The following is a 24,201-nucleotide window of genomic DNA, read 5'->3' as shown; positions in this document are numbered from 1 at the left end:
TTTTTCCAATCAATCGTCACCCCCCCTTTGCAAACGGATTACATCGAAGCGCCGTATAAAATTCTTTTGTTCTTTTGAATCATCTTCACATAAAACGCGGATTTAAACGCTATAAGAAAGACTCTTTCACCGATCGAAAAGAAAGAGAAGAGATCGAAGAAGCGAACGCGAGTGCGATTGAACGGAATACAGAAGGTTAAGGAGGAAAAAGACTTGGTTTTAAATTCTTCGACGAAGAAAAAAATCAACGATCACATCGTCTTCTTCTTCTTTCCTCTTTCCGGTCTTTCCAAACCTCTCCTTTTGTGTTTGAATCCTCCTCTTCTTTCCTTTCGTTCCCGTCGTCAAAAGTGAGCAAGGAGTAGCAGAGATGATGATGATGACGGAGAAGAGATCAGATGCATTGAAGATCCTCCTCGCGATAGTCTTCGCGTTCTTCTCCGTTCTTTTCGCGACTGCGGAGAAGACGCCCAGGAAGATTTTTTGGGTGCCACACGTAGACCAATCGGCTGATTCCACGGAAATCTTTGTCGATTTCATCGACGAAGAAGTGAGCACGATCACTTTGAACTGGAACGTTCTCTCCAGCGACATTTGGTACGTTTAATAGTAACAGAGACAACGCTCTCATCCGAGAAAGAGAGAGCGAAACAAACGACGTCGATCGCGCGATAGAAAAGAAAGAGAGAATCTGTCGGTTCAAATTATTTTGGCCGTAGATCAAAGCCCCTCCTCAAAAGAAGAGCGGCGCGCGGGGGGGGTCTCTCTATTCTTTTTCAAAAAATCCAAAGCGTTTTTTCTCTCACTCGCGTTTTATGAAATGAAAAGAAGTTTCTTCTTCTTCTTCTTCTTCTTCTTCTTCTTCTACGTTCAACGCATTCATTCTTTTGTCTTTGCGATCGTTAACGGTGTCGTGTTTCATAGCACGTAACGCGCAGTAGAGAAACTGACATCATCTTCTTTCTTTTCTTTTTTCGCGAAACAGGATTTTGAAGAAAGTGGAAGCGGGATACGTATCACAAACGCCTGGTTTTCTCGATTCGACGTGCTTGACGGGTGCGCAGTTAACATCCTTGAGTGGCGCGGAAAAGCTTGTCGATTATACGACGACACAACCGTTCGGAGCGCTTGAATTGAGCGTTGAAGTTGGATGGACGTGGTATTTAGTCGCCGGAGAGAAAACGGAGTGCGACGACGGCTACAAGATTGCCATTTCGAGGTCGGTGTACTCGCCGTCGCCGCCACCGCCGACTCCGAAAGCGCCGCCTGCCCCCTCGCCACCGCCACCGGTACCAGCACCACCACCGCCACACCCGGAACCGGGGACGCCACCGCCATGGAACCTGTCACCGCCGCCGGTGGTGTTGGAACGATTCGTGAACCCAATGCTCGAGTTTTATTCGTCCCTGCAAGGTATGTTCAACGTGTTCCCGTACGGGTTACAATACAAGCACGACATGGGCTCGACCATGTCGGGAATAGGCCAACAACACAACAGGGATTCGATTGCTATTGTTGCCAACGCGATCGGTGCGGTGAAGAACGAATCGTCTGCGCAGCCGCTCATGCGCGGTGATCCGTTACAAACGGCGTCTCAGTTTGTTGGGACGTTCAGCTTGACGTCCACAGCGACCGTGACTGACCTTTACCCAGGTATTCTCAGAGCGATGCAGGACATCGCGAACTCGGTATCTGTCACGGGCATTGTGGATGAAACTGGTGCAAACACGTACGCCGGCGTTGCGGTTGAAGTTTTGTTTCACCAAGAGCCGTACAGCTGCGAGAGAGTGCCGGGCGCTGTTTGCGACGCTGATCTGACCCAGGAAGATCGGGAAGCCGCGCCGGATGATGGCGTTCGCTCGGTATCTGTTTCCTTGAGGCACCCGGAGAAGAGCTTCGTGACTCTCGCAAAGGAAGCGATTCACGTCGCTTGCGATTCGGGGTCTCTCGTTACCAAGTTGACCACGCCGGGAAATATCGGCGACGTCGGACCGATCGATACGGTGACTGATTGCACAACTGGCGTAAGCACGCACGATACGTGGGGCGTGTATGAGCCAGTGGTTGAAGCCGACCCGAGAGGTGAGTTTGTCTACGCGACGTTCTATTATCCGGATGGTTTCACGCCAGCATTGGAGCAGCAAGTCGTTGACGCCGTCCTCCCATATGTGGGCGAACAGAAATACGTGCAAACCGACTGTAAGTCCTGGCCGATGTCTCCTCCATCTCCACCACCTTCCTTCCCGTCGCCGCCACCGAATTCACCGCCTCCACCGAACAAACCACCGGGGTGGGTGGCACCGCCGCCGCCGCCGCTACCGTCAAGGAATCCGCCGCCGCCATCGCCGCCGCCGCCAAGTCCTCCTCCCCCACCGCCATCGCCGCCGTCGCCACCGCCCGCGGCTCCATCGCCGCCGCCACTTTCACCTTTCCCTCCGCCATCGCCGCCGCCGCCGTCGCCACCGTCGCCACCACCAGCGTCCCCATCGCCGCCACCGCCGCCGTTGCCGCCGCCTGGCATGCCGCCGCCGTCTGAGGCTGCTATGTATTGCAACATTTATGTCTCTTTACCGACCAGTTCAGTCAAGAATCAAGTCAAAGCTGCTATTGATGCGCTTGCGGATGTCAAATCCACGCAGGGAAATTCAGCTCCGGTACGAGCTGGAGGTCGAGCAAGGTATACTTCCATCGAGTTGGAGTCGAAGGATCAATCCTTCGAAATGGGCTTTATTGCGGCTCGGCTGTATACGTTTACGGCCACAGAACTTCAGAGATTGCGAGACAAACTCACTTCTGTCCCAGGCTTGTATACCATTAGGTTCGGGTGGTTGGGCGCCGAAAACTCTATTGGAAGGAAGTTCAGTGCGAAGGCCAAGACGTTGTCGCAAGCGCGCGCTTTTCATTTAGCTGTTCAGCAATGGGTGAACACTTTACCAGCCTCAACTGAGAAAGATCAAGAGTGCATAGAAACTTGCACGGCGAGTGGAGTAGAAGAGGCTCAGTGCATATGCACGTATGGCCAGGTGTTCGTCATCGACACTGGCGCCGGCGTACCGGAAAAAATCTCTATGAACCAGAAGATGACCATTTATCACGACAATTTCTTCTACTCTGGGGAATACGATGAGTCGTCTGCGGTTACGCAACAATCTATTCGAACGTACGATTTGAGTAAATCAATGGCAAGCGCCCTTGGTTATCCGGTGAGTTTCAGGTTCAATCGATTGGGTTATGTGGAGAGAAAGCCGTTGGCGCCGCCGCCGCCACCACCGTTGAACTTAGCTCAAATCATTTACAACGGCATCGAGAATGTGAACGACGAAGGTTACTTCTTGTCGCCGAGCGATAGCGTTGGTTTCGCGTTCGGTATGGTGTTAATTATTGTTGTATTGGCGTACGGTATGAAGTTATTTGGCGAACCGCGCGACTCGTTCAAGTTGTTGTTCTTCTGCTTCTACCCGAAGTTCCGCAAAAAGTACAGAGAGATGGCGAAGAATGCCGTTGAGAAGATTAAAGAGGACAATAGATTTGATACCAACGATAAGGAGGGTGGTTCAGCGAACAGTAGCGACTTAGGTGACGAAGAAGCTGGAGCTTCTAGACCTTTCATCAAGAAGTTTTAGATCATATATGAAAAAAAAGAGAAGAGGAAACGGCTCAGATGTTGAAGAAATTTTTCATCGCCCGTCTTTTGCTCTTAAAATATAACAACGCAGATAGATAGTTAAATAAGGCGAAGCCGCTTTGTAAGAATAATATATTATGTTTTTAACTTTTATATAATATGTAACAACTTGACAGTAAACGCTTCCGCATATAACTTTCGTCCCGACCTTTCTTACGCATACGCAGCATCAAGGGCCTTCTTGTACTTCTTCACGAGATTTTGACGCTTCAACTTGAACGCCGCGGTGACCATGTCATTGTCCGGAGTCCACGGTTCCGCATCGAGCGCGAGCTTCGATGGGATTTCAAACTTGGCCAACTTCCCCTTGCACACGGCTTGTACCGCAGACGTAACTTCGGCGACGACCTTTGGATCTTTGATCATCGAATCGATAGAGCCGGAAATTCCGTTGCTCTCCGCAAACTTCTTCACTGGAGCTTCATTCACAACCACCAAAGCAATCACGTGCGACTTGCTCGATAACGCGTAGCACATCGCAGAAGCGACGTAAGGGCACTGCTTCAATACGTTTTCAACTTTACTGAGCGCGACGTACTCGCCGAATTGTAACTTCACCAAATCTTTCTTGCGATCGATGATTTGCAACTGACCTTTCTTCGTGAACTGACCGATATCTCCTGTGTGGAAATATCGAACACCGTCGATGAGCGAAAACTCTGTTTCGTTCTTCTTCTGCAACTCTGCGTTTGGCTTATCGCTCGGCACGTAGTAGCCCTGGCAGACAACCGGGCCACCGATGAGAATCTCGCCTCTTGGTAAACCAATGCTGGCATCGTTCTCATCTTTGGTCGAGTAGTTTCCTTCCTCCCAGTCCTTCAAGATGATCTTCGTGGAAGTTAAAACACCACCGACTGACGCGGAAAAATCACCTGGCGTGCAAATGGTGCCACACGATGCGGTTTCGGTCAAACCATAACCTTGAAGTACTGGGCAACGGAAGCACGTTTGCATGAAAATGTGCGTCTCGCGGGATAAAGGAGCGGATCCGGAAACCATTTGACGGACTTTTCCGCCAATCAGTTTTTGTACCTTTTTGAAAATCAAAGCGTTGAAGAACGCCGTGGATCCAATTCTTCCGGCGTGAAACTCTCTTTCTCCAGCGGCTAACCCGGCACCGACAAGTTTCTTAAGTAATGGACTCGCCGCGGCAAATTTGGCTTGAACCGCTTGGCGCACTCTGTCCAAAACAGCCGGCGCAAAAACCATAAAGGTTGGTTGTAAAGTCGGCGCGTCACCTCGGGAGCCGGGAGCGAGTTTCAAACCCGTATCGGTTAGTGTCTGTGGCGACCCATAACCAATAGCAGCACCAAGGGCCATCATGAGGCATTCAGCCGCCATTTCCATGATGTGTGCCAAGGGCAAGTACGCCAAGTAGACGTCTTGGTTTGTCAAATCCGCGGAATCGTTCAAACCAGCCATGGAGGCCAACACGTTCGAGTGCGCCAAGACGACACCTTTTGGTGCTCCTGTCGTACCCGACGTGTACATGATGACGGCCGTGTCTGTCGATTTAGGGGGAACCGGGTCGCATCTCTTCTTGGACCCTGAGTCTTGGATGTCCGACAAGGCGTGCGCCTTGATGGATTTCGGCAACTTTGAGGACGAGATATGTTCCTGCTGATCCGTACCGATGCACACGATGTGCTTAATGGACGGACACTTCGATGCGACGGCTTGAACAGTTTTTAATAACTTCCCGTCGCACACGATGATTGAAGCCGAAGTTTCGTTGATACCATGTTCGACGCCTTCCGCGCCTAACGTGGCGTAAATAGTCACAACAGAAGCGTTCGTGCGAAAGCACGCCTGCGCGGTGATCATCCAATCCGCCTTTGTGTCCGCGTAGATGATCACCTTATCTTTCGGTTTCAACCCACACGTGTTGATTAAACCCGAGGAGACGTTGGCAACTTTTTCGTTCAACTGCGCAAACGTCAACCAGTCGTATTTATCGCTCAAGTGCAATTTTTCAAAACCTTTGGCATCGGTTTCCGTGTTGATGATTTTTCGTTCGCCAACTGCCGGTCTCGACCCGTTCACTCTGACGGCGTAGTTGAAAACATCCAAAACGGTTTCACAACCGGGAAACGGGGTGGTTGAAAAGTCGCTCGGTCGATCGGCGTTGGACCAAACGGCTAACCCGTTCGATGCTTTCGATCGAACGGAATATTCACCTTTCCTTTCCGGGTAATGCGGTCGTCCCATTCTGAGCTTTAAAAAAAGAGCTGCACAGATACCTCCAGCTGCGTATTCCATCTAATAAATCGTCTTCTTCTTCTTTAAGAAGAAATAAAAGCGAGCGTAGTATTGTTTATCAAGCAAGCGACGGCCGCAACAACAACAACAATAACACCCGATTGAATAAGTATCGCGTTGAGACACAACAAGAATTGGACGATCAAAAATAATTCTGACGCGATTAAATTTCTTTTTGCATGCATCTGCGAAGAGAATTTTTTTTTATTTTTGAGACGTGGACAAATCCCGTAAACCTGTAAACCGAGGTTGAGATATTTTCAACAGCAGAGCACCAGAGGATTTTAAAATAGATAATTTGGTTTTGCAACGAAAAAAGTGCAGAAACGCGTGATTATTGCGAAAGACTAATCGCACACATATTATTACTAAAACTAAATTAATAACGTACTTCTTTTCTCCCTTCTTCTTACGCAGGGGCTCTTTCTGCCTTGCCGCCGCTGCTATTGCGTTTTCTTCTTGCTCTCGCCCACTTTGCGGGAAACCAGTTTTTTTTGAAGTGCGATTGGAAGAGAAAGCCAACGAAGATGGTTCCTATAGCCATCTCCGTGCAGCATAAATAAAGTATGTATACCAAACTCGCCGGATTATTGAGCTTTAAAATAGTCTCATCGTAACTTCTCCCGAGAGATAAACCACGCAACGATAGCGTCAACGCTTTTCGGTACGTTATGCCCTCGGTTTCGTACAAAAGAAGCGTGGTCAAGGAGCCCACTACCGTAATCATAAAAGGCGCGAAGATGAGCATGAAAGACGCCAAACCCAAGATTTCTCCAACTTTGAAGCTGAAAAAAACAGAACGCGAACCAATTGCTCTCGCTCTCGCATCAGAGTCCGATAAAAGAGTCACTCGAAACACGTCAACTAAAACAGCTTCCATTTTAAACGCCCAAAATTTGATGATTTCCAAGTCGCTCAGTAACGCCACGGTGGTCAGAATTATTAAATACGACCAAATCGAAAGCATTACGGATAAGCAAACCCCACTCGGGTGAATGGGATAATCCATGTTGTTGTTTAAATTTATCGGTGACTTTACGATTTCGCCTACGATGAAGAAGAACGAGTGTTCTAAACTCCAATCTTCTAAATACGAAATGGCGCCCGCAAAAACCACCCCAAAAAAGCACACGCAAATAGGTACCAAAATATACACGAAAGCGGCAAAAAATGCGAATGACATCAACGGAAAGCTCTTCTTCAGCTGTTCTTCTTTGACTTCCTCCCAAGTTAAAGCTTCAGCGAGCCTTTTCCTCGTCTCGTCCCCTTTTTTTTGCCCGCTCTCGCCTGCTCCGCCGTCCGCAAAGTCGCCACCGCTGCGTTTAGACGTAATCGAGGCGTTACTCATTGTTAGAAACATCAGCGAACTTTCCAAGTCGACGTCGTCATCGTCATCGTTTTCGCTTTTCTCTTCTTTCTTCTTTGAATTGGTAAAATCTCTGTTTAACATCGAACTGCTTCTCGCTTGCGCTTCTCTTTCCTCTTTCTTCCTCTTCTTTTCCTCTTCCCGTTGAATTTTCTGCATCTGTTTCAACTTCACGTACGATTCTTTATACGCGGTTCCGCACATTCGGCAATACAAACCTCCTCTTCTATTAGTTGCCTGACACTCGCTGTTTGCGATGCACACCCAATCGTTCTTTGTCGGTTTGTTCATCAAGATGTTTTCTTTGTTGTTGTTGTTGCCTTGTTCGAAATCGAATTTATCGGTCTCCAACTCCACCGCGCCGATTTCTTTCTCTCCTCTGGAGACTCTGGTGACGGAATCGAAGCAGGGGAGAGAAAGAGATCCCATTACTATTCGAGCGTGTGTGTGTGTGTGTGTGTGTGTGTGAAAGTTCCAAAAGTAGTTGAAAGAGTATACTTGTATTACAAGTGAGGAACGTGAGCTGCAAAAGTGAGTGGTTTTTCACTCAATTTTCTTCTCAATTTGCTTTTTCGTGTTGCAATGTGGCCTTATTATAATATCGAAATAAGGAACGATGACGATGATGATGATGACTTCAACGCGAATTTTCCCATCGCAAACGACCGCGTCGATACCGACAACCTCGTCGTCGTCTTTATCGTCGTCGTCGTCTTGTTCTTCCATCATCAGAGCGGCGTTTGTTCCAAGCGGAAGGACGACGACGATGAAGAAGAAGAAGAAGACGATGTTGACGTTCCAAAATAAGAGCGCTTTTTCTCGCTTTTTCTTCCACCGGGAGGAAGGATACTTTGTAGAACGTTCAACGAATTTTGATGACGAGGGAAAAGAAAGAGGAAAGAGGATGTCCTGTAACAGTAACAGCAACGCGAGCGGTACTGATGGGAGCAGTGGTGGTGATAAAATCCCTCCGATAGAAACGATTTCCCCGGGTCAATTCGACGACTTGTCTAAAGAGGAGTTACAAAAAGAGCTGGCGGCGAGTTTTGAAATACGAGCGGCGATGGCGGCGAAGTTAGAGTTAGTGGAGGACCAGTTGAGAGCGACGGTCTCGGAAGTGTGCAAGATATTAGCGCTGAAGAGAGAGGCGGAATTTGAGCTCAAACGCATGAAACAGACGTACGAAACAGTGGACGACGACGAGAAAAAGTAAAAAGGAGTAGTATTTTATTGAAGTTGTGAGATGAGAATTCTTCCGGCCGACACGTGTAAAAATTCCTTAGAAATATGACCCACGCTGCGTCTTCGTTTTCGCTTCCTCCTAATATTATTAGTAGTCGTCGTCGTCGTCGTCGTGTGAACAACAACAACAACAACAACTCTTCGTCTCTCTCGAACAACAAGAACAATAGTATCGAGAAGACCACATTGAAGTCTTCAATCATCATCACTCCTCGCGCATCATCGTCATCAGATAAAATGACGTCAAAACAAACAACGATAGGATTCCTCGGGGCTGGAATTATGGCCGTCCCGATGGCTTTGAATTTAATCAATAACGGCAATCATAATTTAATCGTCTGGAACAGAACGGCTTCGGCATGCGACCCGTTGGTCAAAGCGGGAGCGACTCTAGCGAAGACTGCGCAAGAGGTGTGCGAGAAAGCGGACGTGACGTACGTCATGGTGAGCACCCCGGAGGCGACTTTAGAAGTTGCCACCTTGGCCAAAGATGGTGTCTCTGACGGGAAAGGATACGTCGACTGTTCTACGGTGGACAGACACACGGCCCAAAAAGTATCGGAAATGATCACCAGCAAAGGTGGTCGGTATTTAGAAGGACCAGTGAGCGGATCGAAAGCGCCGGCGGAGAACGGGCAGTTGATTTTCTTATGCGCCGGGAGCGAGAGTCTGTTTAAAGAAATCAACGCCGACGACGCGAATCAACTAAATAAAATGGGCAAAGCGAGCTTCTTTTTAGGCGAAGAAGTTGGTGCCGGAGCGAATATGAAATTAATCGTTAACTCGTGCATGGGTTCAATCATGGCGTCGTTCGCAGAGTCAATCGCGTTGTGTGAAGACGCAAGCTTATCGAAACAAGACTTGTTAGACGTGTTAGCGCTCGGAGCGATTAATGTTCCGATGTTTGGCATGAAAGGTCCGGGGATGATTGCGAGCGATAGGAATACAAAGTTTGCGCCAGCATTTCCTTTGAAGCATCAGCAAAAAGACATGCGTTTGGCCGTCCAATTGGCGGACGAACTCGGTCGCGAGTTACCAGTTGCCGCAGCCGCAAACGAGATGTATAAGCGAGCGAGACGAGACGGGCACGATGACGAGGACTTTGCCGCCGTGTTACACGCCGTGCGAAGAGAGTAATGAATAAGAAAATATTTAGTAGTAAATTACACATTAAAACGATCAATAAATAGTGAGTGCATTATGTAAAAGTTTCATTTCTCCTCTCGTCCTTCATGTTGTGTTCTCAATATAGAAAAAGCCGAAAAGAAACCTCTGCTTTATTATTTATTTCTTTCTCAATAAAGGAGAGTTTTCTTCATCTTCATCCGCGCCATCTTTATTCTTTTTCGTGCTGTAGTAATAACCGAAGCCAGCGCACACCAAGCCGCACGAGATAGCGGCCAAAGTCGCCGGATCTCTGAGGTTGATGCTGAGTGAGTTTGTAATCCACAACGGCGACGACTTCGACAAGGACGCTTCTTCAATGAAGAATGACGACGCCGAGGCAACCATAAACCCGCCACAGAGGATGTACATCAAACCAACGAGCGTCTTCATGTATGATGTCATGAAGAAGATACCCAAAACCGCACCAGCGGCGCCAACGTACAAGACGTAGTCGACAGCTATCGGGGCGAAGAGCCCGATGGCGATGGTCGCACCACCGCCAATACCGAATCCGGCGCACGCGGCGAGAATTCTGTAGAACCAAAAGTTATAGAAGAAAATTCCCAAGCACATGACCGCGCCAAAAGCTGCGCCAATATATAATTCGTTATCCGCATTGACCAAGTCACCTGGAATAGCATCTGACGCCATGCCGAGCAAGCGGACGGAAAAGAAAGCACCCGCCACGAAGGTTAAGCAGTATTGGAAATACATGTGGTATTTCAAACCAAAGAAGCAAAAGAGAAAGCCGAGAAAGAGCATCCCGAATGCCTGTTGTTGGTATTATATATGATGATGATGAGAGTGAGTGAGTGAGTGTTCACGTACTATGAAAATGCGAGGATTTCCAGAAACGAGGACGTGGTGACTTCGAAAAACGACGCGCGAAATCAAAATGTCAGAAAAACACGGTATATTAATAAAGAAAACAGAAGCGACGTACCTCGACGTTCGGAATCGCATCAATCGTGGAGATGCCAGTGGACGCGCCAAGCTGGGTATTGACAGGAGTATCCATGCTTGCGTGATTCTTTTTCTCGTCGCGTCCGTCAGAAAATTTAGTGAAGAAGAGAAGATCACCGAAAATACGAAAGGGTGTTACCACTGAGAACTGTGAGACAAAGAAAGTTAATATGAAGAGGAGCTCTAGAGAAAAAGAGGGGAAAATTTATTCGCGTCAAAAAATACGAATACCAGAAGGTTTCGTTCGTTCATTTTGTGTGTGCCGTGATTGATGTTCATTACAAAAAGACTCTTCCTCTACCTTGACGGATTACAGAAGGAGAAGTGTAGAACTCTTTCTTACGAAAAGAAGAGATTTTTAACTTTACATTGGCATGAGCGTAAAGGTTTGCGTCTCCACTTGTTGAATGCCCTTGATGGATTCAACTTCCTTGAGAAAGTCAGCCTCCGGCGCGAAGCCAGCGGCTTCCCACTCACCGAAAGAGTCGCCGTCCAAAGCAACGATGACTTTAAAGTCCATGCATCCACCGCAAACGACTCTTTGGACGCTCTTGACGCCTTTGACTGCCTTCACCGTCGCGAGTTGCTTTTCCAACACTTTTTGGGCGGCGGCTAAAGATGCCTTGTCGTCGTCCGGGGACCATTTCATGCGCCATTCGCGAGCGACCGTGTCGAATTCTGTGAATGAATGAATGAATGAATAGTTTACATTTCGGTGAGTTGAGAAGAGTTTCAATGCTAGAAATAATAGAAAGACGAAGAATACGAAGAAGCAGAAGCAGAGAGAGAGAGAGAGAGAACGAAACGAAAAATATCTCATGACAGAGACTCCCGGGAAAACAGGGAAGAAGAACAAAAAAAGGAAAGAACGGAATTTTTCAACAACATCAAACAACAACGTACCGACGCCTTCCGTGATGGTAACCTGTGTGATAAATGTAAAGATATCACGCGTGAGTGTGCGTGTGTGTGTGTAGCATGAGAGTTTTTGCGAGGTTAGTTGATTCTCGCGCGCGTTCACACGAAAACGAAAACTAGAGAAAGAAGAGAAAGAAAAAAAGCGCAACCGATCGTTTTGTCGGTCGGCTCACATATCGAGAAAAAAAGAAATCGACGACGACGACGACGTACAGCTTTCGTCATGACTGAGCGTTTAGTATTGATGGTAGTTCTTTGCGATTTGGAGAAAGTGGTGCGTACAGATGCCGCAAAAGAGGAGCGTAAAATAGCTGAAGACATATATGTGAATGTGTGTGTGAATAAGATTTTTGTGTGACGTTTTCGCTCCTCTGCTGTTTTTTTCTCTTCTTTCTTTCTCCCTCTGCTCTGAGGTTTCAAATCTCGTCACAACGAACTTTAAAAGGAAGAAAACCTCATCATCATCAGCAGCAGCAGCAGCGATACAACTCACGATGGTGTCTAAAATGATGGACGACGGAGAGGAAAAGAAGAGCAAGACGACGACAACGACGAAGAAGAGCGTGTTAGAGAGACTAGAGCCGAAGACGAAAACCATACGAAAAGAATCTCGCAATAATTCGCCAACTACTTTTTATAACAATAACAACAACAATTATAATAATTATAATAACAACAGAGGAGGAAGAGGACGAGGGTTCTTTGACAGAGGGTTCAACAGCAGAGGTGGTAGTGGCGGAGGTTATCGCGATGGTGGGAGAGCCAGGTTGAAATCATCTTTGTGCAACCAATTCCCGGCAAAGAAAGATGCTGCGACAGGTGAAGTAATTGTACGGTGCTACGGCTGTGTCATCATCCGCGTAACGACAACCGGCGAAACGAGCCTTTACCGAGAAAATGTCGAGTCTAAGAATTACGCCAAAGCTCTGAATGTTATGAATGAACACCTGAAGAAAATCGGTTTCTCTGTGACATCGTCCAACGAAAATAATACGGCGAACGCAGAAGGCATGGATAGTCACATAGCCGATCAAGAAGGAGGAGGAGGAGCTCCTAGATGGAACGTGTCTGGCATGAAGAAATTCATGCTTTTCGTCGAAGGCATGACTTTACCACCGCCTCCGTCACCAGGCCCTGGGAGAGGTTTAGCACTGCTCTTGCCCACGAAAGTGTGAAAACTGGCTTCGAGGACGACTCTTTTGCGACGAGGAAGACGAGAAAGACAGTTGTATTATAGCGTACGAAAGTTTTATTTATACGATGTCCAAAATGCAGTTGTATTATTAGTACCAGTGGTACCAGTACCTAGATATGTATTCATGTATTAGGTCATGCTATGTATCCTCAATCTCTTCGAACAAGCCGATAGAATCAGTCGAGAGAATTATCTCGTCTAAATCTACCAAGTTTAAATTCGTTCTCGCTGTCGTTGTCGCTGCTTCAAGTTTCAATGCTTCCAGAGCGAATGCAACCACTCGAGCATTCAGTTGAGTGTTCTTTTGTGCGGCGGCGATGTCCGCAAACGATCGCAAACTGCCGATGCCGATGTTGGTGTTTGTTGGACGCGAAACGATGCCAAAGCCGTTGCAGTTGCTGCTGTTGTTGTTACAGAAAATTTGTTTTTGGCGCGACGACGACGACGACGACGAGCTGCTATTCATACTACTATTCATACTACTACTATTACTGCTACCGCGCGCGGATGATGATGATGACGAATGTGTTCGCATGAATCGAGCCATCTGCCGCGAAATGTTGCTCAACCGGTAAGACATTTCTGCGCTTCTTCTTGTATGATACTTTTTATTAATATTATCGGAGGGGGGAGGTGTTGTGGTGAAGGAACGTACTGAAAAAAGAGCTTGTTGGGGCCTCGTTTCCTCATAAAAAAACGCACAGAGCAACCGCAGTTGTCTTTTACATCGCGCACACACACACACACACACCTTATACGTACATAATGGTTAAATTTTTGAAAGGTACGAACGATTAGAAGTATTCTTCCACGGTGTGCGACCGATGGTTCCCTTCGCGATGCGCGTGACGCGCGCCGATTCCGGATTTGTTTTCAGAGGAAGCCCTCCGAGGGGATGACGGGTCTTTTCCGCTTTGGAATCGCGCTCTGTGTTGACGATGGAAACATCAGACGCTCGAGCGCGTGGTCAAAGTACAGGCTCGAATGCGTTTTTGACAAGATTGCGCGTGTTTGTTGACGATTCATCGTTCGCGCGTGTGCGATACTTCCGACCAAAGCTGTCCACATTTCCTCCTCGATTTGCGGCTTGCTCTCTCCCTCCCTCTCTCTGAACATTGCGTTTTTCCATTCTTCTTTCCACGGGGAAGTCTTCTTTTACGTTTGAAAGTAAACTAACCAGGTGTATTTTCTCTTCTTCTTTTTTCACACGCGCAGGCGGTAAAGTTGTTGTAGTCACCAATGGCCGATATGCGGGCAAGAAGGCGGTGATTGTCAAATGCAACGACGAAGGTACGAACGCTCGTCCGTACGGACACGCTTTGGTGTGCGGTTTGAGAACCGTACCGAGAAAGATCACGAGAAAGATGGACCAAAAGAAGCAAGACAAACGATCTAGATGCAAGACTTTCATCAAGTACATCAACTTGAACCACCTCATGCCGACGCGGTACTCCTTAGATGTTGACTTGAAGGGGGTTGTGACGCCGGATGTCTTGGACGACGCGACCAAGAAAGTTGCGGCGCAAAAGGAGTCTAAAAAGTTGTTCGAGGAGAAGTTCAAGACTGGCAAAAACCGCTGGTTCTTCACGCGATTGGCGTTCTAATTTAATCTTAGCATATTTGGTAATATAACAAAATCTAGTAGTAATATAATTGCTTTACTTTAATATGCGCGCTCGAAGGAAAAACAGCTTTTTGTTATTATTATTCTATTTGTTTACAACTCGTTACAAACTTTGCCAGACTCTCGAGCGGGCTTTGGAAGAGGAAGCGAACTTACCTCGCGTAGCTACCGTGCACGTCGAGCTTCCTGTTTTTTCCACGCCTCTCGAAGCCATGCACATGTGAGCTGCGGAGATACAAATCATCACGCCAGCCGCAGTCACATTGGAGTGACTACCAATAACTTTCTCAAAATCATCCGCTAAATCCGAAGTGAGCCGCTCTTGCACTTGCAGACGGCTTCCTTGTCTAGATACTATCGCTTGAACTAATTTTCTATCGAGTGCGTGACCTGGGGAGTGCCAATACGCCACATGAACGACGCCATGAAAAGGTAACAGGTGATGTTCGCACGTTGTCGTCAATAATAAATCTCGCTCAATCGTAAGTTCGGAGACGTCAGATGTCGATGTGGAACTGAAACACCGCCTGAAAGTCGACATAGATGACGATTCTGGTACGTTTTGTTGCACTGTTTGCTCTAAGGAAACCTCTCTTCCACAAACCGATTCATTCATCATGGAAGCATAGTTGAACGCGCAACGCGCGAGCGAAAAAGGAGCTTCAACGCTTCTGCATCTCACAACAGATGATGGCATTTTGTTGTGAATATTCTTGCCGTTCTTGTGGTCGTCTCCTGCTGCATCGCTTGACAAGATAGGTGATGATAAAGTAGATGGCGAAGGCGGTGTTCGCGCTCTGCCCTCAAACGAAGTGTACGATGACAGCGAAATATCATCCGCCAAAGCAGAGTTATTGTCTCGCATTGTAATGTCGTCGTCATCATCATCATCGTCATCCTCGTCATCGTTATCGTCATCGTCATCATCGTCTCCGCAACCCACGAGAAGATTTTCACTACTAGAGCTAGTTGAAGTTCCGTTTGCTGACTTTAATCCAATCGCTTTGAGAAGTCGGATCGATGCTTCGAGAGCTTTTTTGGGTGGAGCTTTCGAGCTTCCCCGCTCCGACGGAGACGTGCTCCGCCGCGAACTGCCTTCTAAAGGCGACGAAGTATCTTGTATCTTTGCGCGACCCATGCCGAGCAACCCTTCAAATTCGGTCCATCTTCCCTCGCGACACTCTTCATCTTCATAATCCTCCGCATCGTTCTTCATCGCCGAAGAACGATCAAATTTCTCTCTGCATCTGCCCAAGCTCAAACATCCGACGCCGTGACGACTCACGTTTCTAGCAGATGCTGCGTTCGCATTACCTTTCCGTGGTCCTAATTGCGTGGTTTCTAAAACGACTCCAACACCTGAAGCGCATGCAATTTCTCCAACAGCTTCCGCAATTTCTCGCGCTAAACCTGCTGGATTTTGCACTCTTCGAGCAAATACTTCCGCTACGCGCGCAACTTTACTCAATCCAAGAATGTATCCGTCTTTCGGAACGTAACCTACGTGCACGACGCCGTAAAAAGGCATCATAGAAGTCGAAGAAGTGGAAAATATTGGCACGTCGCGTACTAAAATTATAGACGCGTCGTCGCCTTCTCGTTTTTGTTGTTCTTGTTTTGCTTCTACATTTCGCGTGCTCTCTTCACCCTCTCCGCTCGCGTCTTGTTGTTTCATCGTTATCGGTCTCGAAAGTGTGGGTTCTTGAAACAATGCCGTACCGAGCGCATCGCGGGCAGTTTTTCCGTATCCTTTCATGGCGAATGTCATGGCTTTGGCGACTCGTTTCGGAGTATCCAAGAGTCCTTCGCGCGTAACGTCCTCGCCGAGGCCAGCGAGTAAATCTCTCACGCACTCCTCCACGAGGTTCATCCGTCGCTCTTTTGAGACGTCGTCCTCTTCCTCTCCGAGAACTCCTCCCTCGCAGCCACCGACGAGGATGGCGTCCGTTTCTCTCTCCGCTTCGTCTCTCATGAGTGATGAGGATCTCTCCGAGGAGTTTTTTTCGTCGTCCTCGTACTCTATTTCTTCGGCGTGAAAGGCATCATCATCTTCCTGGCACTTCTCCCTTCTTCCTCTTCCTCCGTCGTCCACCGCACATTTTTTTGAGAGCCCACCGGCGTTCCTCGTCGTCGTCGTCGGAGTCGGAGTCGGAGTCGCTCTCGGCGCTCTCGGCGCGTGGTTGACTCTCGTGGAATCTTTGCATTCCTCCATAATCATCATCATCGCGTTTTGTTATCTATCTCCAGGGAGCGAGCGAGCGCGTGTGTGTTTTTAGTGAGTGGATACACTCGACGACACGACGCTCGTCGTTAAATGGAATGGACACTTTTCGGTGGATAACGCGAAAATCTCTTTCATCATTGAGTGGTCGGTCCCCTGCGAAAAAGGGAGAGCTTTTTGACTGGAAACTGACTGCGAGAGTCCTCCTTTCTTTTCTTCCGGGAGAAACGACCACGAACGACGTCATAACTTATACGACGATCTTTTGACGGACCGAGTGTAACTTCTCATTCTTTAGAACGTAACGAGAAAAGAACTCTGTACTTCCGAGCGCGCAGCAGCTTAAAATAACAGAAAGAGAAAGAGAGATAAATTTCTCTAAACTGGACACGCATTTTTAAAAGCGATAAGTAAGCAGTGTGTGTTGAGGGGGTTGCTTTTTCTAAACATAAAAACAATCATGTCTTCTCAAGCGATGACTTTTGGATCGAAGACGACGATTGTCGCCTCTTCTTCTTCTTTGAGAACGAGCGTCCGCAGAAATGTCAGATCGAACCGAACGACGACGACGAAAGCGCAGCAGCAACAACAAAGACGACTCGCCATCGGCTCGAACAATCATCATACGTCATCGATGATGGTAAAATCTTCCCCGGCGTTGAGATCGAGAATCGTCGGTAAATCTTCCACCGACGAGGATGGGTTCTCCGGTACGGTTGTTTTAGACGTCGACGAAGTACCGGATGAGTGCGATGTGAGGAATCCGGACCCGAAAAAGTGCGAACCAGTGCGCTTAAAGATCGACGACGTGTGGTACGACGCCAGAGGGTGGGCGAAAGCGCATCCGGGAGGTGAAAGATGGATCCACTTCTTTGACGGTCGAGATGCCACGGATGCCTTCTACGCTTTGCACTCGTACGGTCCAAACGGTGCCGACTTAGCCCTTCGAAGACTCAAAAAATTACCAAAGTGCGACCCGCCGGCGGATACTTCCAAGCTCCCGACGGACCGACAATACGAAATCTCCATGGGTTTCAGAGAATTTAGAAAGAAGCTCGAGGCTGATGGGTTTTTCAAAAGAAACGCTGTCAAGGAAATCTGGGCACTGTCGCAAGTTGTCGCTTTATACGGCGTCGGAACTGCTGTCGCGTACTCCCATCCGATTATTGCCACCGTGCTCTTGGCGCTCGGCGCGGTTCAAGCGGGTTGGCTCGGACACGACTACGTCCACGGTAGAGGCAAATTATGTGATTCTATGAGATACATGCCGACTTTATTGAACGGTCACTCAGTTGAGTGGTGGACGCAAAAGCACTCCATGCATCACACGTTTACGAACGAAGAGGACATGGATGGGGACGTCATGATGGAACCGTTTTTCTATCTCAGACATCCGAAAGATTCCGGAAGGCCAGACTCTCCCATGCGCAAGTGGCAACACATCTACGGTTACCCTTTGTTGTCCATCATGTACTGGCTCTGGAGATCGCACTCTGTCAAGGTTGCGTTTAAAGAAAAGAGGTGGAAGGAAATCATTTTAATGGGTTTGAACTACGTCTGGTTGGCGACGTGCATGCCGTGGCAAGTCGCGCTCGGCTCGGTCACGTTGGGCGGTTTCATCGTCGGCTCTTTGGTCAGCGCGACGCATCAATCTGAAGAGATTATGGACGCCTCTAATGCGGGTGAATACGTCGACGGTCAGTTTCGATCTACCAGAGACGCTGAAACTGTCTTTGGTCCTCTCGAAACCTGGATCTGGGGCGGCATGGACACTCAACTCGAGCACCATCTCTTCCCTACTATGCCGAGATACAACTATCACAAATTGCGACCGATTTTGAAAGCGTGGGCGAAAGCCCAAGGTATTTTGTACCGATCGAGTCCGTCGACGACTATCATTTCGGATAACTGGAAGCTTCTCGATAAAATCGCTCACCAAGCGTAAGAAAGAAACGCGCCCCTGTCGTGTATTTTAAAAACATTTTATTATTATAAAAAGGAGAAGCTCGCGACGAAGCGGGTGAAGATAATACACTGATAATAATAATATAAAACTTTATGATTTTAGGAATCAAAATTGATCGAATACGAGACGGAAGAAAGAACGAAAAGAGTAAAGGATTCGTCGCGTCGATGTGATTTGTGCGAGTGCGTGTTGTAGAGGAATATATTTTAATCAAATAAAAGTCCAACTAATACTGTGATTTATAATCGAGCACCCAGGGAGACTGTTGTTTGTTTTTTTGGGTCCGCCCCAAAAAAAAGCAAAATCTCTCTACCGACGTGTCACCGTTGGGAAAGAGCTCACGCGAGAACCGCACCTTTTCCGAAAATTCATCCGGCATTCTTTTCTGCCTTGTGCGCGCACTTTCTTTAAAAGAGAAACCATCTCATCCATAATGTTCGCGACGCAATCTTTAACCAAGCAATTCAACTCGACGGCGACGACGACGAGTTCGTTGACGCGCAAGCAACAAAAGCAATCTCGAAGACGCGCGGGGAACCAAATCACGCGCGCGTCTTCTGCCAACGTTGAAAAGCCGAAAGATTCTCCACCACCAACTTCTTCGGCAACTGCGACGAATCCTCCGACCCCGCCGAAAAAAGAAGATCGCAAAATTGTCAACGGTCAAGACGTTCCATCTTTCGAGGATATCTCCACCGCGCACTTCCGAATCAGTTCAGGTACGTTTCCTCTCTCTCTCCCTTTCTCTTTCGTATCCGTAGATGAGAGATTTGGTGGATATCAATTTTCCTTTTCTTCAAAATGGGTGCACTAATCTCTCCTCTTCTTCTTTTTCTTTTTTTTCTCGACTGATGGATGAGAAACAAAACATGTGTAAAAAATAATCTCTTTTTTCTGTGCGTTGGAAACTTATGACTGACTCTTATCATCATCATCATCAATTAACAGGTGTGGTCCGAACGAGATGCGTCGAGTCTCACGCCATGTCCAAGGCCACCGGAAGCAGAATTTTCTTCAAGCACGAGTGGGAACAACGCACCGGGAGTTTCAAAGAAAGAGGCGCGAGAAACGCTTTGATGTCTTTGTCGGACGCTCAGAAGAAGAAAGGTGTCGTCGCCGCATCCGCCGGTAACCATGCGTTAGCGTTGGCCTACCACGGAGCTAAACTCGGCATTCCAGTTACGGTTATTATGCCTTCGATTGCCCCGTTGACGAAAATTACCAAGTGCAGAGACTTGCAGGCGAGAGTTATCCTCCACGGCGCGACGATTGCAGACGCCGCAAAGTACGGCAAAGAAGAGTACGAGAAGAAGGAGGGGTTGAAATACATCAACGGCTTCGACGATTTTGAAATCATCTCTGGTGCGGGCTCAATGGCTCTGGAAATTTTAGAAGACGTCAAAGACGTGGATGCCATCGTCATCCCAGTCGGAGGCGCCGGTTTGATTGCTGGTTGCGCTTTGGCCATTAAAACGTTGAAGCCAGATTGCTTAGTCGTTGGCGTTGAAGCCGATCGATGCCAATCCATGAGCGCGGCGTTGAAGGCGGGTAAACCTACACTCGTTCCTTCTGGAGCTACTTTGGCGGACGGTTTGGCTGTGCCAACCGTCGGACCGCGATCCTTCGAGACGTGCAAAGATTTGATCGACATCATGGTGACGGTTTCAGAGAGAGACATCGCGACGGCGCTTTTACGATTGGTAGAGTTGGAGAAACTCGTCCAAGAAGGTGCGGGTGCTTCAGGCTTAGCGGGTATTTTGGCAAATAAGATACCGCAATTAAAAGGTAAAACCGTGGCAGTTGCGCTGTGTGGAGGTAACATTGATACGAGCACATTAGGATACTGCATTGAACGTGGCTTGGTCGCCGACGGGAGACTCATTAAATTTGAAGCCGTCGTGAGTGACCGTCCGGGAGGTATTGCGGGATTATGCGGGGTTATCGCGGAGGCAGGAGCGAGTATTAAGCACATAAACCACGACCGCGCGCGCCTTGGTGAAGAAAGTCACTCCGTGTTGGTCACGGTCGAGTGCGAGTGCACCGGTCCGGATATGGGGAAGGACTTGATTCAGCGCTTGGACAAGAACTACAAAATCATCAGCACGAGCATGTTGTAAAACAAGAAGGGATCATTATAAAATTGAAGGAGAGAGAGGATGAGAGACGAGGAAAAGTCCATTTACTTTAAAAAGCCTACATTATTATTAATGTTCTTGTTGTTGTAATACTTAGAGTGTGAATTTTTTTTATCAATAAAACTACAACACCACTGAAACATTATCATCGAACACAACGTGAATCGATGAAGAGGAAAGTATAATAAGAGATGCGTAAGGTTTTGTCTAGAACTCTAGAAGCCAAAAAACCTGTTTTAAAAAAGTGCCCTGATCGAGAATGCGCTTGATAGCAAACCTTGACCCCGATTTATCTATAGATTTAACTACACGCCAAAAATCGGATAAAAGTGCGTCATCATGAAAGATGTAACATTACTTCATGAACTCGTTACGGTCACCCAGACGTCTGGGTGATCGAGCGGATAATATGCCTCGTGGGAAGATAAGGCGTCTGCATGATTGCCACCGTGCACGTGACCCCCGAATGCGTGGAAAACGCCATTTTTGAACGCGGCGCCGAATCGAAATCTCGCGGTGGGGATCAATTGGCGATCCTCCCAAGCGTCGTGAGCAACAAAGTATTCCTCGACATGATGCGTGGCAAGCTGGGTAGCCCTGTTATGGGTGGTGTTCGTTTCGCCCCCAATGTTATGGGTGGTGTTCGTTTCGCCCCCAATTGCAAGCAACGAGTTCGCGATTGGATTGGCAACGAGTTGAAAATCGCCTCTGCTGTTCTTCATTTCAGCGTGCGTCGACGTCCAAACGTCCGTCAACACGTCGAGCGAATAGAGCTTTGACTGACTCACATAGGGTACCGCCACACCGGTTAGGGTATCGTGCCAGCCTCCTGCGAGATAAATACTGTTTTTCAACGCCGCGCAGCTCACGTCCCCTCTTGGATCCGGAAGATCCGAAGTTTTGACCCACTCGGAAGACAACGGTCCAGCGAGCTTATACACCGAGTTCAATACCGAATAGTCTACTCCGTAACCACCCATGAGATAAATAGCGTTGTTAGATCCAGTAGCCGCGCATGCATCTTTGACGACTGATGGCAAGCAACGTGTTCCTGTTTCTGTTCTCCACGTGTCCGTGTCGACGTTATAAACCATCGGACAGACCTTGTCGGTATCCTCGTCGTATCCGCCATCCACGCCCGGGGTAACAGCGGAGATTCCGCCAAGGATCCAAACTTCGTTTTGATTCAGGTCGTTCTTCATGACAGCTGCGGCGTAACGCGCTCTCGCTTCTGGCATGTTTTTCATGGAATCGTATGAATCATTGATGGAATCGTATCTAAGCACTGTATTGAGATACGTCCCGCTCGCATCCTTGCCTCCGAAAATATAAACGAAATCCGTTTTATCTCCTTCAATAGAAACGGCTTGGAAATCCGAGCGCGCACCCCCTTCGAGACGCCTCTTATGATGCCACACTCCAGATCCTCGAAAAAATGAGAACGAATTCTCGTTACTTGCTAAAGGAGACGGTTTTCCAATCGAGAGTCTCACTCCGGTCACACCGTTAGTGTCGTTTTCAAGGTCCCGAACCGTCTTGGCGGCGTAAATCGACAGCGAGAACGCGATGAGCAAAACTATCAAGTGGACCGCGTTGTAAATAGTCGTGAATAACGACGAAGACTTTGAAGAACGATATCCTCCTCCGCTGGTATTGGGCATGTTCATCATCACTACCGAATCTGTCGAGTCCATCTCGTTTCTTTCTACGGAAGAAAAGAGTGAGGAAAAATTGCACATTGGCGCGAAAAAAACGACGTCACTTTTTCTCTGAGAGTTTCGAGCAGAGTAAGCACGACAAACGCGAGGAGCTTAAATATGCGTATTCTTATCGTACATCTATAACTTAATAAAGCTAAATTTGCAGTAAACTTCTGTGCAACTCTCCAGCTTCTGCTCCTTGCGTCATGACAAACAATCGCAACGAACTTCCGAGAGACTTGGAAAGTTCGGTGTGAAACCAGAGCAACTCGTTTTCCATATTCGCCTTGGCGGTTTCGTATTTTTTAAACAACGTCGTCTTCTTGACTCGATAATCGGCTACTTTCAATTCGAGTCTTCTTTTTTCCTCTCGTTTCGGTCCAGCGTCCGGTAAGCCTAGGGAGGAGATCTTGTACTGGTTCCTCGCTATGCTCTGTAACGTGTGATTGTATTCGTCTACTATTTTTTTCCTCGCCGCGAGCGCGTTGACAACCTCCATGATCAGTTGCAGAGACCCGCTAATCTTTTCAAGGAACAATCTATTTCTATCGTGCTTGAGCTCGGTAGTTTCCGGGGTATCGTCGCTTTGCGCTATGCGGGAGAATGTATTTGCAGCCTTTCTCCAGCAAATGCCTTGTCGCGATGAAGATGAAGACGCCGTCGACCAGTTCACCTTCGCCGCTCCCGAAATGCGTTCAATGATTTCTACTCCTCTCGTTTCGTGCTCTTGCATGGTGTTGAACACCGTGGACAAATCCGAAAAGTACTCCGTCGTTTTCTCTTTATGTCTGATTACTTTTTTCGCCGAGGCGAGCATTTTTTCCGTTCTTTCTCGAAGTGAAGATATGTACTGACAAACCTCCGCGTGCAGCGCCGGTTCCCGAAGCGTTCCTTCGACGTCAAATAGATGAGAGCCACCTCCTAATTCACCGTCAGACGTTTTACTCGCTATGGTATCGTTGATGGATGAAATCACATTCGTAACGCTACCGAAAATGGATGAAATAGCGGAAGTTGTTTTCTTTTTAACATCTTTCGTCGTCGAGAGCTTCACCTTGTTATACGTCGTGTTGCTCTTGGAGCAGTCGAGAAAATCATACAAAGCTTTTGAGCGCGACAGAAGAGGATGCATCGAGATCTTCGCTATAAATACTCTCAGTAACGTCGCGCGCGAAGCAATTGCGGGCGATTTTGGATCATCTAAAGGAAACGTCGTCTTTGGTGGTAACGTTGGCACGATCACGCCGGCGACTTCTTCGACTAAAGCTTGATACAGCTTGTTGAACTGTGAAAACCGTCGTCGAACTAAACCAGATTTTCTGGCATACGTCGGTAACGTCGTCCAATACGAAACGCCAAAGACTATGTGCGCGTTTAATCCTTCACCTCTGCGCTCTGGTGCGCCTACCTCTACGTGCATGCGATTGCTTTCTTCTTCTTCTTTTTCCTCTTCTTTTTCTTCGTCGCCTTCTTCTTGTTTTCCTTTTTCATTACTGTTGTTGTTGTTGTTGTCGTGCAGCGGAACAGAAATTCCCACATACGCGGAAGACGTCTCTGGTTCTGGTCCTGGATCAACGTGCGCCTCGAAATCTGAAAGAAACGCTTCCTCGCTGTCGGCGTCGTCTTCTTCTTCGGCGTCGTACGTGCCGTTGTGGTGATGGTATCCATTTCCCCTCGAATGCATTTTGAATTGAGACAGAATTGAGAGGAAAAAAGTATGGTATCTCCTTCTTAAAACTTTGAAGAAGCCTTACAAATAA

The 24,201-nt window shown here is 47.8% G+C and overlaps 15 protein-coding genes across 15 annotated transcripts; 7 read left to right on the top strand and 8 right to left on the bottom strand.

The window, feature by feature from the left end:
- Positions 1 to 379: 379 nt before the first annotated feature.
- On the top strand, positions 380 to 3,623 carry Bathy03g00280 (unknown protein; the record flags this gene model as incomplete). Its single annotated transcript, XM_007513949.1, has 2 exons — positions 380 to 597; positions 986 to 3,623. 2 exons carry the CDS (start codon positions 380 to 382, stop codon positions 3,621 to 3,623), a joined length of 2,856 nt encoding a protein of 951 aa, XP_007514011.1.
- A 215-nt stretch (positions 3,624 to 3,838) lies between these two features.
- Bathy03g00270 (unnamed protein product) lies at positions 3,839 to 5,944 on the bottom strand (the record flags this gene model as incomplete). Its single annotated transcript, XM_007514212.1, has 1 exon — positions 3,839 to 5,944. One exon carries the CDS (start codon positions 5,942 to 5,944, stop codon positions 3,839 to 3,841), a length of 2,106 nt encoding a protein of 701 aa, XP_007514274.1.
- Positions 5,945 to 6,353: 409 nt separating this feature from the next.
- On the bottom strand, positions 6,354 to 7,739 carry Bathy03g00260 (unknown protein; the record flags this gene model as incomplete). Its single annotated transcript, XM_007513911.1, has 1 exon — positions 6,354 to 7,739. One exon carries the CDS (start codon positions 7,737 to 7,739, stop codon positions 6,354 to 6,356), a length of 1,386 nt encoding a protein of 461 aa, XP_007513973.1.
- Positions 7,740 to 8,076: 337 nt separating this feature from the next.
- Positions 8,077 to 8,523, top strand: Bathy03g00250 (unknown protein; the record flags this gene model as incomplete). Its single annotated transcript, XM_007514274.1, has 1 exon — positions 8,077 to 8,523. The coding sequence occupies one exon, from the start codon at positions 8,077 to 8,079 to the stop codon at positions 8,521 to 8,523; it is 447 nt and encodes a 148-aa protein (XP_007514336.1).
- Positions 8,524 to 8,597: 74 nt separating this feature from the next.
- Positions 8,598 to 9,689, top strand: Bathy03g00240 (predicted protein; the record flags this gene model as incomplete). Its single annotated transcript, XM_007514070.1, has 1 exon — positions 8,598 to 9,689. One exon carries the CDS (start codon positions 8,598 to 8,600, stop codon positions 9,687 to 9,689), a length of 1,092 nt encoding a protein of 363 aa, XP_007514132.1.
- A 147-nt stretch (positions 9,690 to 9,836) lies between these two features.
- Positions 9,837 to 10,370, bottom strand: Bathy03g00230 (unknown protein; the record flags this gene model as incomplete). The annotated part of the gene is made up of 1 exon (XM_007514080.1): positions 9,837 to 10,370. The coding sequence occupies one exon, from the start codon at positions 10,368 to 10,370 to the stop codon at positions 9,837 to 9,839; it is 534 nt and encodes a 177-aa protein (XP_007514142.1).
- A 676-nt stretch (positions 10,371 to 11,046) lies between these two features.
- Bathy03g00220 (predicted protein) lies at positions 11,047 to 11,502 on the bottom strand (the record flags this gene model as incomplete). The annotated part of the gene is made up of 1 exon (XM_007514004.1): positions 11,047 to 11,502. The coding sequence occupies one exon, from the start codon at positions 11,500 to 11,502 to the stop codon at positions 11,047 to 11,049; it is 456 nt and encodes a 151-aa protein (XP_007514066.1).
- Positions 11,503 to 12,094: 592 nt separating this feature from the next.
- Positions 12,095 to 12,775, top strand: Bathy03g00210 (unknown protein; the record flags this gene model as incomplete). Its single annotated transcript, XM_007514161.1, has 1 exon — positions 12,095 to 12,775. The coding sequence occupies one exon, from the start codon at positions 12,095 to 12,097 to the stop codon at positions 12,773 to 12,775; it is 681 nt and encodes a 226-aa protein (XP_007514223.1).
- Positions 12,776 to 12,934: 159 nt separating this feature from the next.
- Bathy03g00200 (unknown protein) lies at positions 12,935 to 13,375 on the bottom strand (the record flags this gene model as incomplete). The annotated part of the gene is made up of 1 exon (XM_007514069.1): positions 12,935 to 13,375. One exon carries the CDS (start codon positions 13,373 to 13,375, stop codon positions 12,935 to 12,937), a length of 441 nt encoding a protein of 146 aa, XP_007514131.1.
- A 315-nt stretch (positions 13,376 to 13,690) lies between these two features.
- On the top strand, positions 13,691 to 14,399 carry Bathy03g00190 (60S ribosomal protein L27; the record flags this gene model as incomplete). Its single annotated transcript, XM_007514287.1, has 2 exons — positions 13,691 to 13,802; positions 14,011 to 14,399. 2 exons carry the CDS (start codon positions 13,691 to 13,693, stop codon positions 14,397 to 14,399), a joined length of 501 nt encoding a protein of 166 aa, XP_007514349.1.
- A 123-nt stretch (positions 14,400 to 14,522) lies between these two features.
- Positions 14,523 to 16,631, bottom strand: Bathy03g00180 (GTP cyclohydrolase I; the record flags this gene model as incomplete). Its single annotated transcript, XM_007514118.1, has 1 exon — positions 14,523 to 16,631. The coding sequence occupies one exon, from the start codon at positions 16,629 to 16,631 to the stop codon at positions 14,523 to 14,525; it is 2,109 nt and encodes a 702-aa protein (XP_007514180.1).
- Positions 16,632 to 17,100: 469 nt separating this feature from the next.
- Positions 17,101 to 18,585, top strand: Bathy03g00170 (predicted protein; the record flags this gene model as incomplete). Its single annotated transcript, XM_007514136.1, has 1 exon — positions 17,101 to 18,585. The coding sequence occupies one exon, from the start codon at positions 17,101 to 17,103 to the stop codon at positions 18,583 to 18,585; it is 1,485 nt and encodes a 494-aa protein (XP_007514198.1).
- A 454-nt stretch (positions 18,586 to 19,039) lies between these two features.
- Positions 19,040 to 20,723, top strand: Bathy03g00160 (threonine dehydratase; the record flags this gene model as incomplete). Its single annotated transcript, XM_007514008.1, has 2 exons — positions 19,040 to 19,325; positions 19,555 to 20,723. 2 exons carry the CDS (start codon positions 19,040 to 19,042, stop codon positions 20,721 to 20,723), a joined length of 1,455 nt encoding a protein of 484 aa, XP_007514070.1.
- A 377-nt stretch (positions 20,724 to 21,100) lies between these two features.
- Bathy03g00150 (predicted protein) lies at positions 21,101 to 22,435 on the bottom strand (the record flags this gene model as incomplete). The annotated part of the gene is made up of 1 exon (XM_007514244.1): positions 21,101 to 22,435. The coding sequence occupies one exon, from the start codon at positions 22,433 to 22,435 to the stop codon at positions 21,101 to 21,103; it is 1,335 nt and encodes a 444-aa protein (XP_007514306.1).
- A 160-nt stretch (positions 22,436 to 22,595) lies between these two features.
- Positions 22,596 to 24,125, bottom strand: Bathy03g00140 (predicted protein; the record flags this gene model as incomplete). The annotated part of the gene is made up of 1 exon (XM_007513932.1): positions 22,596 to 24,125. One exon carries the CDS (start codon positions 24,123 to 24,125, stop codon positions 22,596 to 22,598), a length of 1,530 nt encoding a protein of 509 aa, XP_007513994.1.
- Positions 24,126 to 24,201: the final 76 nt, after the last annotated feature.

The sequence above is a fragment of the Bathycoccus prasinos genome (genome assembly GCF_002220235.1).
Source record: "Bathycoccus prasinos genomic : Chromosome_3".
Classification (NCBI taxonomy): domain Eukaryota; kingdom Viridiplantae; phylum Chlorophyta; class Mamiellophyceae; order Mamiellales; family Bathycoccaceae; genus Bathycoccus; species Bathycoccus prasinos.
This window is presented reverse-complemented; position numbering and strand designations above follow the sequence as displayed.